Below are 12,575 nucleotides of genomic sequence, written 5' to 3'. Positions count from 1 at the left end.
ATATTTCTGATCAATATACTACCCATGGAAAATAACACAGCCCTGCTCAGCAATCAACTCGAATCTCGCAATAACTGCCGCAGGCTATACCGCTTCTCCGATCCCTGTGTACAATTCATGTAAATTACCCCAGATCGACTTCATGAGCAATTGGTTGAACTTTGGATCGCAGGGCCATTGTAGACTGACCGCACCCACCGCTAAACCCATTGCGGCCTCCTTCCCCACTCACACGTGGCTTGGCCTGGGACCGACGCCGGCCGGCTCTGTTTCACTCTTTCACTCTTTCAGTACGAGGTACGCCTGTGTAACACTATGTCGAGCTCTGAGCTGGGCAGTATCGCTGTATTGAGCGTACGATACGTACCAGTACAATTAATAATGGCAGAAACAGTCCGCTCACGTCATTCACTCTTCCAGGCAGTTGTTTCATAATCATGTGGGCGTGCTTGAGGCCGTTATTGGTAGGCGGTCGGGAATGGAGACGGGAAGCTTTTGAGATTGATTGGGCTGGAGAACAATGATGGGCGATGATGGCATCTTGCAGCTCTCCAGCTTTAGTGAATGTCTGAATTGCAGCTATGTTAGCGTCCAATTGAGCTGAATGCTTTATGGGTTATCGATTGAAGACTTATTGAGCTTTTGAAGCCCTAGTGTGGGAAGCACTTCGTGGAACTTCTCGAGATTCAACCAGAGTTCATCCTGTCGATATCGCGACATCCGATACCTTCCCACTGACAGATCATGTCTTCGTCAAGAGGCCGGGGCCCGAATCAACGAAGCCCTCATGTCCTGGTAAATCATTCCATTCCGCAACTCGTCATCACTATCTTTCAAAAACTCCGTACCAATCAATCTAATCTAGGTAACCGACTCCCGAGAACAACACTCCTCCGCACAACCCCGTCGCCGCCGCTCCCCAGCAACCCGCTTTATCACAGTCGACAATATCCTTCAGTACGCCTCCGACATTCCCTCAATGCAGCAGCGAAACCCACCCGATGCTACACGCGCACGACCCCGATCGCGACTCGCCTCAGCTGCCGGCGGCCTAATCGGCTCAGGCCCCGGCCCCGGAGGCGCCAGTCGAAGTACCGGCAGCGCAGCGAATCCGTCGAGCGCAGCGGCCGTGAATAGACGATTAGCGGCGCAGCCGCACCTTCCGCCTCGGACGACAAAGGTCAGTGAGAAGCTTGTGCTCTTGCCAGAGGATGAAGTGCCGCAGCCTGAAGATGAGGAAGAGGAGGGTGGGGAGCAGGAGTTTGGCGATGAGACGGTTGATGAGGAGATGGTGCAGCGGCTTGCGAGGGAGAAGGGGATTGATCCTGATAGTGTGAGGCATACGCTGCTGGCGCAGAAGAAGAGGCTGCGTGCTGATTTTGGCGTTGATAATGACCTTGAGCCGCTTTTGGCTGAGGAGGATCGGCTAAGGAGGAGGGTGGTTGGGCCCGAAAGGGCAAAGAGTTATGCGGAGAGATTGCCCAAGGCTCGTCGGGCGGAGAAATTGGCGCGTTGTACGGCTTATTGTACCGCGCAGGCTTATAAGATGACGTCTATCTCTTCGTTTGTGAAGGATAGGCACGGGGGGAGGACGAAGCTTTACGATGATTGCCTTTATACGGCTTACCACTTGCCGCTACTTCCTGGGCATGAAGGGTACAGAGTACGAAGCAGTCCGGTTGTCAAGAAGCCTGGTGGAAAGTCATTACTAGATGAGGAGATTGAACGAAACGAGCTGCGTGATCACGACGAAGATTACCTGGAGCCAGAAGAACACTCCATCTTCGACGAAGGCCACTCAAATGTTGGTCACGAAACACGGGAGAGAAACGGCAACCATTCAAACCCCGGCTCCAACAACAACAACACGAGCAATCACCATACCCGATCCACGCCCACCCGCCTGCCATACGACGTCGCCGAAATGTTCGTCTTCAGCTACGGCGTCGTCGTCTTCTGGAACTTCACCGCAAAGCAAGAAAAAGACATCCTCGCCGATCTCGCATTCGCAACCTCCTCCGCAACAGGAACCCCCATAACCCTCGCAACCCTCCCCCTGCAAGAAGAAGACTTTGAAACAGAGGAATTCCACTTCGAGTACTCGACCGAGATCTCCCGCCCACGGGTTTACAATGACATGATCACCCTGCGCAGCGGCGACCACATGATCAAGCTCGCTATCAGCCACGGGATAGCGCAAAGCACCAAGCTCTGTTTCTTCGAGGAAGTCATGGCCCGTCAGATGGCCGAGGCAAAGGACGTCCCGCGCCGTCTAGCAATGACCGGCAAGCTAGGCCTGAAACGAGAAGAGGTCTTTCGCATTCTAGGGAAGTTGTTCAAGAGTCGCGTGGAGGTTAATCTCTGTATGTCAAATATCCGAATCCTCACATTCTCATATCGCAAGCAGAAGGTTTCGATAACTAACAAGAGTATAGCATCCAACGTCCTCGACGTCCCCAACTTCTTCTGGGAAAGCGAACCAACTCTGTACCCGCTCTACATCGCCGTCCGCGAATACCTCGAAATCAAACCGCGCATTCAGGTCCTCAACGAGCGGTGCCGTGTCTTCCTGGACCTCGCTGAGATCCTCTCAGATGGTATTGCCGATAGCAAGACTTCTCGTGCGTTCCTCGCGTGCATCAACCCCTCAAACAGAAAGAAAGAAGTCCTCGTACTAACTTCATTTGTCTTAAAATCTAGACCAAACATGGATTATAATCGTCCTAATAATCATATCGATCCTGGTAACCACATCCGAGGTCTTCCTCCGCTTTGGTCTGCTCTCCGCTGGGAAGAGCACATCTGCTGCTGGGTTTGGGGCTGCGCTTGTTGGGCGTGCCATTCGGGGACCTGCCTCCTCGCAAAGTTGTCCCTGTCCTGATATCATCGGCCCGGGGACGAATTTCTCTGGGGCTTACTGAGATCCAGCGGGACGGAACGGGAGTAGGGCAGAGTTGGGATTCCGTGCTCTCCGAGGCAGCTCAAGCCTTGGCCCAAACTAGGTATAAGGTGATGTTGGTTTTGATGCGATATGTTGATCAGGTTGGTCTGGCTTGGGTTTTGATGGCGTGAGGGAGTTTACTTCTTGCGTACTTGACCTCTATTCAATTTGTGTATGATAGTATTTCTACTGGTTGAGTGGCGTTTTGGGTGTTTAATTCTGAGATTTCGAGTATTGACCGGCCAGTGTACAAATGAGACTTTTGCGGAGGACTAGTAACTTTCAGCATCCACGTTTAGAAGGGTTCCGCGGTTCAAACCAAGCACCTGCAAGCCCAGGCGAAGAATGGTAAGGTATGTAGTATGATATCACATTAAGCAGCAGATCAGGTATTAATCCCTGCTGTCCCTATCGTACAAGAGAGGTATTTACACAGGGGGTAGTAAGCGAGGTAAAGACAAAGGAGACCCATCAGCATTAACATAAACCACAAAGGAAATAGGGATAAAAAGAGACAACAAAGATGTTATAGCACAAAACAAGCGCAGAAATCAATCCTCATAACCCCAGTGCCCCATCCCATTCCATGCCCATCCTAGTCCCAACTAGGCCTTGCTCGGAAAAACAAAAGCACAACAAAACCAATAACCCCGTTTCCAGATCTATAAATGCTTCGTTTCCGTTTCCTTCGATCATAATCGCGCATGAGGAACAAAAGAGAATCACAACGCCCCATTGTGGCGATAATAACCTAACCAATCAACCCGGTTCAACTGTTCCCAGACTCCTTTCCAGCGTTTTATGCCCGACACTGGGAGATGCTAACATGATGGTACGCTGAATGAAATGACAACGATGTATGAGATGCAAAACAAGAAGAGAGCTCGAGGCAGGAAAATGCACAAAACAAGGGGAAAATAGCAAAACAAAAGAAAGTTGGCGTATTTCAAGTTAGATCAGCTTGAACCGGCGCAATAGGCGCCCAAGTTAATGCATGATCATTTTGCGGAAGGTGTCACTAGATTGGCGTAGACCATGAGTTGTCGCCAAGTTTCGGTCTCAGCTCATAGTTTTCGGGTTCCGTGCTCGCGGGCCGTCGAATCGTGGAGTTCGGGAAATACATGTGAGGGGGTACGGAGCCGGGGTACGACGGCCCACTTGGGTCAGGATATCCGAAATCAGGTGCCGAAACAGGAGACGGTATGTTGGAGTGAGAAGGTGAGGCCCATCCCAAACTGGACATGTGCGGACTCCCGCCAACGCTGTTGGGCCGGTGGTCTTTGTTCGCAGGGGGCTCAAGTGGCTGAGGAGGAGCATAGGCCGACGGATGAGATGTCATGGACGGTCGAAGCGGAGCGCTGCTGTAGCTAGATAGAGACGGAGATGTCGCAGTGGGAGACGCACGAGGGCTCGCCATTTGGAAATCTCCACGAACGTGAGCGGGAATCGACCCGTTTGCAAGGTAGTATTCGCCCGCAGACCGCGGTATGTTCAGCGGGGGGAGGTCACCACCTGGTGAGATTGGGTGATGCGCGGGAGAAGGCGTTGAGTGAACCGAGCCGTGCTCGGAGAACATTCCATCGCCGGGCATCCTTCCTCTCTCGTTATTCTTTCTGAGGTTGGCCTCGGTTTCCGCAGCAGCTTCTTCGATGGTGCCGGTGTGATGATTTTGGTGGCGGGTCAGCGTCGTGCGACGGGTGAACGTCTTTTGACAGTTCGCGTAAGGACATTTGTAGGGCCGCTTCCCCGAATGAATCCGGCGATGTCTGGCTAAGGAGGACGAATCGCTGAAAGGCTGCAATTTTTAATAGTGGTTAGTCATCGAGGGCCATCTCTCCGTACATATATTAGCATACCTTGCCGCATCTTTCACACATGTGTGGTTTCTCTCCTGTATGCACCCGAGAGTGTACTGTCAAGGCCGAGCGCTGGATGAACTGCTTGCCACAGCCGGGCCATTCGCAAGCATGAGGACGGATGCCTGAATGAATTCGCTCTAAATGGAAAGTCAGATGCCGACTCCTTGTTGCATTGTGTTTGGAACACTTACCGTGCCTTGCCAGGTCACTCCGTCGAGCAAACCCTTTGCCGCACGTCCCACAGTGGAAGGTCTTGGGTGGAGGTTCCGGACGTCCTTGGGAGGCGCTGTTTGGAATTGGGGTGGTGGAATATCCCGAGGGAGCATAGTGACCCTGCATCATAGGCAGCTGAGGGTTAGGTTGAGCCCCATATCGCATGTCTTGGTTGATGTTCGGCATCTGATTTAGCTGAGCGTGAGGAGGATACGAGAGGACAGGCTGGTCAGCCGTCTCGGAGACGCCGGGCTCCGGTTTCATCCTTGGAGGAGACGAATGCTCGAGATTTGGGGCTTGCATGAATTGTTGCTGGTCGAAATGAGCAGCGTCTGGCGCAACCATGGCCAGGGAAGCTTTCCGGTTTAGAATATTTGTGATGTCCATGACCCGGCCCAGCTACCTGCCGAGGAACGGTGGTCAGGACAAATCGGAAGGATGTTCCAGGGTAGCCTGTGCGACGCGCTGCTGTAGAACTCACGCCGGAGTTCTTTTCCAGATGTTATGCGATCAACGAGACGTTGCGAAAGTGGAAGCGCGGAGCGAGGAGAAAGTTCGACTTGTTGATTTGTCTCGTCCTAGAAGGCAAGATTAGAACATGAGCTTTGGCATGTGTCGAGGGTTGAAAAAGGAGGGGATGAAAAGACCGGAAAAACAAAGACGAAGCAACGGCTTCATGTCAACCGCGTAATAATCTCACAAAGAAGCGCAGGAAAGTGTGATAGAGGTGTTACTCACTTCCACGAGGCCCAACAGTTGCAGAGAAGACGCGACGATAGAATGCGACGACCGTCGAGCTTCAAGCCGCCAGCGTTCGTAGCTGAGGGTAGTGGCCAACCGAGGCAAGGGCGAAGAGAAGCCGAGTTGGGAAGGAGCGAGAAGCCAAAATGGGCAAAACGTCGATCTTTCTCTCGAGACTCGAGGTTTCACTTCTAGCTTAACGTTTCTGGAGTTGCGAACGTGCGTCGAATGTAGTTGGTGAGATTCGCGGCGAACACGTCAATCTCAGCCGTTCACAGCCCAACAAGCTCAGCCACTGTCTCAAACCGTCACCTTCTCTTGGGAGATAGTCGGAAATGCCGTCGCGCACAAGCGGGAGTATAGAAGGCTTGCGAGAAAGAAGGCGCGACGATGGGCAAGCCGTTGCGATCCTCCAAATCGTCAACCTAATATGAATAGTTCCGACGCCTGGGAACCACCGACGGGGATTCCTGGTGATCAAGGAAGGGCCGATTATCGGTGTTTCGAGAGAATCGTTCAGATGTTTGGGAGGGTAGAACGTGGTTCGGTGTAATCGTGCTGTAGAGGGTGCGACAAAGATGTTAGCACGTTGCTCAAGCAAAAGTTCTGCGTCTCTGCCTGTCTGCGCCCCCAAAGCTGAACCTGTGGTATGACTAGAGCCAGTGTGAAAGTGTAAGAGGGGAGCAAGACATCGCGACTGAGCTTGTCTGATCAGGAGAACAGCAGCCAGAGCATTCTCGGTCGAGGTCCATTTTGCGAGCAGCCGAGCGACTGCAAAAGCATCGCCGGAGCTGGCAGGCAACGAGTCGGAGATGCGTCATTGCCGAGGTCGCGACGACATCATCACAGAACAAGACTTACAGATTCAGACGGTCAGTCAGAGTTGGATAGGGAGGGAGAGTGGCACCGCCGAGGGGCCTGGGAGAGAGAAGAGAGGAGGTCGCGCAGGGAAGAAAGAAAATACAGAAGAACAAACAAAGGAGGACGGGAAACCTCGTGACTTGCGAACCAACAGAGTTGATATGTAGAAGATTTATTAACTCTCTACACTGATTATCAGAGCGACAATGAATATTAATAGACAGCGGAAATTGACGCAGGTTTCAGGCACGCTCTCCATCCATCTGCTCTCGACGTCTTCATCTTCGGCAGTGGATACACGACGATCGAATGGGCCACTCGTTCTTGCAAGTTGAAACCGTCGAGTCGCCAGCTAGTGCCACGAGTCTTCCCCGTCGGAACCCTGGATAACCTCATGTCTGATATTCAGGAGCTCTCCCGCTTGGATCTGATGCAATCGACGCTTCGATCCGGATTCCACTCGATGAACGCATGACCCTGACCCTGTGAAGCATCGCGGGTTCTCAACTAAGGCAAGCCTCTTCTAGTTCTTAATTTCCCTTCGCGCGAATAGTGCCGTGCAGTGCGTTAACCTGCTCATCGTGCGACAGGGCGATCGCGTCGAACCCAATCAGACTCCGTGCCCCAGCCATCCGAGCACCTCTTGCGATCGCTATTGCTCCATTTCTTTAGCCTGAAGGAGCAAGACGTCGATTCCGGAAATCTCGAAAAAGCAATTACTGCTTCGTCCTGCGAGGTGGCCCCCATCATGTCCAAGAGAACTCCGCTACCATTTCTTCGATCACTATCTACCACTCAATAGTCCTGCGACTCATCGTCCGGTAGACAAAGAGGGTTACGTATCCCGACAAACATACCAATCATAAACAAGACGTTGACGGACGGAGTAAAGAAGGTCCCTTTCGGTGGTCAGATTCGCACGAGCAACGGCGCAAAGCTAATTTCCTTCTAGAAAGTTTGGAACTGGGCACCGCGTGGCACGTTGGACTGCATGGGGAAGACTATCATCGCTGCTACCTACGTCAGACCTTCAGGGGGTACGAACGAAGTGGATCTCTGGGCTGGCTGCATATTACGGAGGTTACTTGATCAGACAGGGGCCTCATCCCTGCTTCACCCGGGCTTTAGTCCGTCCACTATTCCTGCTAGTGAGTGAGGATGGAAGGGGAAATTGCAACAGCATTTCGCCTTGACGAAGAGGGATTGGACAAGGGGCCCATCCTGCTTGCTGTTATTTTCCGGTCTCTTGACGTGGGAAAGTGCCTTGCGCGCTAAGGTCACTAAACGGACTCGTACAGCACGCTAAGCAAGCCCACTTCCTTCCAGAGACCTTCTAGAAAGAAAAAGCAATTCCACTATCGGCGACTCGTGGGAAGCCTGAGCCACTCCGGCCCCAGCCGATAGGGCGGCAATTGGGCGAGAGAGCAGCCTATCTGTCAAAGGAGGCCACGCTGATGTGACGGTATCGAGAAAGAGTCCGTGGGATGCTATCTGTCTTGGTATTATTTATGGCTGCAGCTGCGGTAATAATTCACACCTTCGCCCCTCGTTTTCTCGTCCTTACCTTTCTGAAGCCATGCAGCATGCAACATCAGGAAACTGTCTCTGCAGAGGTCCGTGATGATGCCAATCGGCGGTTCAAGGATCTGCCCCACGCATTTGAGCATTTCAGGCTAGGCCCAGTTTTAACTCAGCCGTTCCAACTAGTTCAACAAGGACCATTAATAATAACTCCAAGGCCCACTTCCTCTGGCATTCTAGCATTCTACTGGAATCGGAAAAAGAAGCTCAGGGGTCTCCATCGTGGCTGATGAAGGAAGAGCTTGCTGCCTGTGCTGACTCCTCTGAATCATGGTGGATGACTACGATATCAGTGAAGCTGAAGACGTTAGTTACACCGGAACCTCCCCAGGTCTGAACGGTTTCTGTCATGGAACTTTACGAAGCGCGCCTTCTGCGCCCCGATCTGGCATAGAACTGTTCCACAGACCTGTGCGTATCCTTTTTCTCGGCCTTGTTTACACAATCAACACTGGTCTGTCCTTACAAGGCTTCCCCAGCCAGAAGAACGATGATCACTCGTCAGCCGTCATCCATCTGCCTGTCTGTCCTCCATATAATCATTGGTCCATTTGAGTGCACAAACAAGCTACCAGGTTACTACTTGCTACCAAGGTACCGAATACATAGCCTCACCTACCATGATACCAGCATGCATGGGATCTGGCTCTGAAACAAGCACATCATGCTTCATACACTCCCTCTCACCAGCAAAAGCTCACCTGACAATTGACAACATTGCCCCTCCTTCTTGCAGAAGATGCAGCTTCGGTATCACAGCAAGTCAATAAGACCCATCAAGCAGGTACTTACTTTGTCACACCCACATGCTCCAACAGGTAACGTTGAAACAGGCTGCGAACGTCTAGACAAGTTGGCAATCCACGAACAAACATCCCTCATTACTCGCGTCACAAAGTACGTCATGTATATAGTCCACGAGGACAAAGACGCTTCAAATTCTCGTCTGTACTCTGCACGGCAAATCGAGCCCCAGCCACGCGAAAAATGACAATGACAATAGTGATCAACATTTGTTTATCAAGTCTACCACACCCGTCGCCGTGCGACTACGTAAGCCACATTCGCCAGTCCAGACCAGAAGCCTGGAAGACCAGGGTAGCACATAGCCTACAGGAGATCAAAAAGCAAACTTCTTCTAGAAGGTGCGTAGAAGGGATCGCCCCGCCTTTCGCCCACATCGTCATCCACAATCACTAGATTCCTACGTACTACTTGTCGGTGCCCACACCGTACTTTGTCCGAACGTTATTAGTGTCCACTATATAGGGGTGAAGTGGATCAACAACAAAGTGAGTGCATTTCACAACGGCCCATGTGAGCAAAACTCCAGATGATGGGCGTCCTGAAGCCCCGAAGCAGAATGCTTCTAGAAGGACCGTAGAATGCGGTCTACATTCTGGCGTCTGGATCGCTGTTGGAGGAAGCACAGGCTACGTAATACTAGTTTAACATCTATCTTCTAGCTCTACGGAGTACAGACCAACGTCCCAAGTGATAGTCTAGGAGCTAAGTGGATCAAAATGGATTTGGCAACCCATCTGGGCTCAAAACACTTCTTTCGAATTTTGAGCAGTAATCATTAGCACACCTTGCGTCCGGACTCCGGAGTACAAGTTGGTCGCTCCAGGACTCAAAGTAGAATGGTTCTAGAAGACGCATAGAAGGGATCTTCCTATGGAGACAGGAGCACGGGTTAAGTTAATTAGACAAGGGGTCAAGTGGATCAAGCTAGTGTGGATGCATTTCTATTTCTGCTCGGGGAATTCTTCTGCCAACTCCGATGTGAAGTCATAGCCTGGCCCTAAGCGATGAGCAGCTTGGACTTTTGGTAGGCTAGACCAACGTTCTCTCGACCATGCCCCGTTTCTAGCTTGTGGGCGCTCCAGACCGCTCTTTGAGTAATGGTACTGTTTCGCAGATTTAGATTGCGCATCGGCAGGATTTGCCGTTGGAATTGCATCATCATTGATCGATCGATTGGCGTTGAATGGATACCGGCCGGCCGGGACTGCGTGGTCCTGATCTCCTCCAAATTTCAACGGTTGTAGGAACCATGGATCACTTCTTCGGGCTTCCCGCTTCAAAGTGAGGCTGACAAGAACCGGACGAGATCAGATGGTCGGTGGTCCTGGGGTGCAGGTGCCCGATGGGTCGCGCCTTCCCTATCGAGGAGATATAACGCGCAGCCCGAGGTTCTGGGAAGGTGGCATGGAGGGTTTCTCGGAACTGGGTCGGAATCAACGGAGGAGCAAAGAGGAGCAACGGCCCATCGCACCTGCCTAGTTGAGAATCTAGTGGTGTTGGAAGTTTAGGAAGGCGCGATGATGCATGGTTGCTTGCTTGCAGTTAGAAGGTACGAGTCATCGACGGAATTGTTGACGTCTTCCTTGCACTCGTCCGGCAGTCGGCAGAAGACCAGATCTGTTCTTCCAGGGATCTCATTGTGCTCGTCCCTCCAAGCACGCACATATCAGACCCGCGATATGCCGATACCCAGACATCAATGCCGTGTTGTCTTCCCCCAGCGCCAAAGCCAGGAACTTCCCCTCCTGCTCTCGAGCTTCAACAGACTGCCATACGTGCACCTTTCCCTCTGCAAGCTCGAACCGCACCTTGGCCCCATCGCGCTGCGCCGAACCCACAAACGCTTCGATGTCGAAGCGGAATAAAGGCTCTGCTGTACCCGCTGAGACCCACGTTGAAGCGGGAAGGATATCCTTCCACGAGCCGCGTTCGGGCATTGAGTTTGCGAAATTACCGTGTTGCTGTAGATAGTCGGGTGATACCCCATGCTGGACTAGGTTCGCAAAGCGTTCGAGAACGTGTTTAAACGTGGCGCTGCGCGGGTCGAGGTCTTGGTGGCTTGCAAGTGCGTCGGGGCTGCATGGGTTTAGATTCACCCAGGGACTTATCAAAAAGGCTGCGCCGGGCTTTGGCAATGTGGATGATATCCCACTCATGGACCGCTCATGCAGGGTAACGAGATGAGAGAGAATAAGGTGGCCGCCTGCTGATTCGCCAATGAGGTGTAACTTCGATGGGCAGACATTTAGTTCGCTTATGAGCCAGGTATAAGCGGCCATGGTCTGGTTAAGCTGTTTGGGCAACGGCTCGTTCGGTGCAAGCGTGTACTTTAGAGAAAAAACGGCCACTTTATGGTTGCGTCGCGACAACATCTCTGCGATGAGAAGCAATTCGGGTGCATTATCGAGAGGATGGCCCATGACATAGCCTCCACCATGTAGATGGAAGAGGACGAGGTCTGCATCCTGCGGGCGGAATTCGGTTGGCATGTCACGGTAAACCCAATAGCCGGCAAATTCGGGCTTCTGCACCTCCTCTGCAACCTGAAAAGGCGCTTTGGCATATCGTAAAGACTGTCTGATAATGCATCCGGTCTTTTCACCTGCTCGCTGTATCACGGATACTGGAAGGCGACGGCCGAGGCTATATAGGTTAGCCTTGCGGTATGGTTTTGCGTTGTTCTCCTTTGCACGTACCATAGGACGAGATCATGACTGATCTGCTCCTTCGTGTCTTTCCATTCGAGTGCTACACTCCGGTTGCATAATGATGTGAGTATCGACAAGGGCGCATATACCACCAGCGTAATCAATGTCCAGCAGATGTCCGAAGCGGACAATCTGGGTGGCGGATTGGGTCCGCGGCCATTGAGTTTAGATGTGTTTGACATGACGTGCGGAGTATGATTGTGTACTGTGCTTATTCTGGCCTGATAGAGCTCAATTGAGGTTAGTAGGATTGGACGGCATATTTCATAAGGCCCTTGAGCACAAAGTATCTGTCGATCATCCACGGCACTCATAAATTCGGCAGATGCAAGACAGCGATGGCCTCATGCGCCTCAGTTCACGTGAGGAACAGTAGATAAATCAAGCCACTGACCCAGTGAAGGAAGGTGAGGCCCGAGCATCCTGGCTCATTTACTTCAGAGCCGAGGTTTGAATTTGAAACGAGCCGGTTTGTATCTGAGGCTCTGAGCGCTTCTGATACAATTGCGTTGTGTCAAGTCGCTACTTTAGCTTTTTCCCACTGGATCGATCTCTCACCCGGGTAATCTCTCTAGCTGATGCATGTTTCGACCAGATGATGCACATAGCTGCATGGCATTGATCACCGGGAAGGTGCTAAACTGGACGGAGGGCGAGTTTTGGGTGGGCGATGCTCTCCAGAGTCTTGGCGTGTTTGTTCTGTAGATCGTCCCATTTTCTCCATCGCAGCTTCAACAATTGCATCAACTCCCTCAGAACTGGAAGAACCTGTACAACCGCTCAATTGATCATGGTAGGCACATTGCCTCTCAATCATTTATCGGGAAATGTTCTAATAAAGCTTAGGTCTACAGTCGATAACCA

At 51.9% G+C, this 12,575-nt stretch overlaps 3 protein-coding genes across 3 annotated transcripts; 1 reads left to right on the top strand and 2 right to left on the bottom strand.

The window, feature by feature from the left end:
* Positions 1–553: 553 nt before the first annotated feature.
* On the top strand, positions 554–3,180 carry BDV17DRAFT_173562 (RMD1 family protein). Its single transcript, XM_073754814.1, has 4 exons — positions 554–795; positions 866–2,363; positions 2,436–2,621; positions 2,701–3,180. The coding sequence occupies exons 1-4, from the start codon at positions 745–747 to the stop codon at positions 2,919–2,921; spliced, it is 1,956 nt and encodes a 651-aa protein (XP_073619538.1). The 5' UTR covers positions 554–744; the 3' UTR covers positions 2,922–3,180.
* A 110-nt stretch (positions 3,181–3,290) lies between these two features.
* Positions 3,291–5,773, bottom strand: BDV17DRAFT_253527 (putative C2H2 finger domain protein). The gene is made up of 3 exons (XM_073756661.1): positions 4,992–5,773; positions 4,798–4,937; positions 3,291–4,736 (listed from the first exon to the last, which is right to left on the bottom strand). The coding sequence occupies exons 1-3, from the start codon at positions 5,398–5,400 to the stop codon at positions 3,960–3,962; spliced, it is 1,326 nt and encodes a 441-aa protein (XP_073619537.1). The 5' UTR covers positions 5,401–5,773; the 3' UTR covers positions 3,291–3,959.
* A 4,786-nt stretch (positions 5,774–10,559) lies between these two features.
* Positions 10,560–12,332, bottom strand: BDV17DRAFT_173445 (alpha/beta hydrolase). The gene is made up of 3 exons (XM_073754813.1): positions 12,106–12,332; positions 11,700–11,932; positions 10,560–11,646 (listed from the first exon to the last, which is right to left on the bottom strand). The coding sequence occupies exons 2-3, from the start codon at positions 11,891–11,893 to the stop codon at positions 10,638–10,640; spliced, it is 1,203 nt and encodes a 400-aa protein (XP_073619536.1). The 5' UTR covers positions 11,894–11,932; positions 12,106–12,332; the 3' UTR covers positions 10,560–10,637.
* Positions 12,333–12,575: the final 243 nt, after the last annotated feature.

Source organism: Aspergillus undulatus (genome assembly GCF_047715775.1).
Source record: "Aspergillus undulatus strain CBS 261.88 unplaced genomic scaffold BDV17scaffold_5, whole genome shotgun sequence".
Taxonomy (NCBI): Eukaryota; Fungi; Ascomycota; class Eurotiomycetes; order Eurotiales; family Aspergillaceae; genus Aspergillus; species Aspergillus undulatus.
The sequence above is the reverse complement of the archived record's forward strand: the minus strand, read 5'-3'. Positions and strand labels throughout refer to the sequence as shown.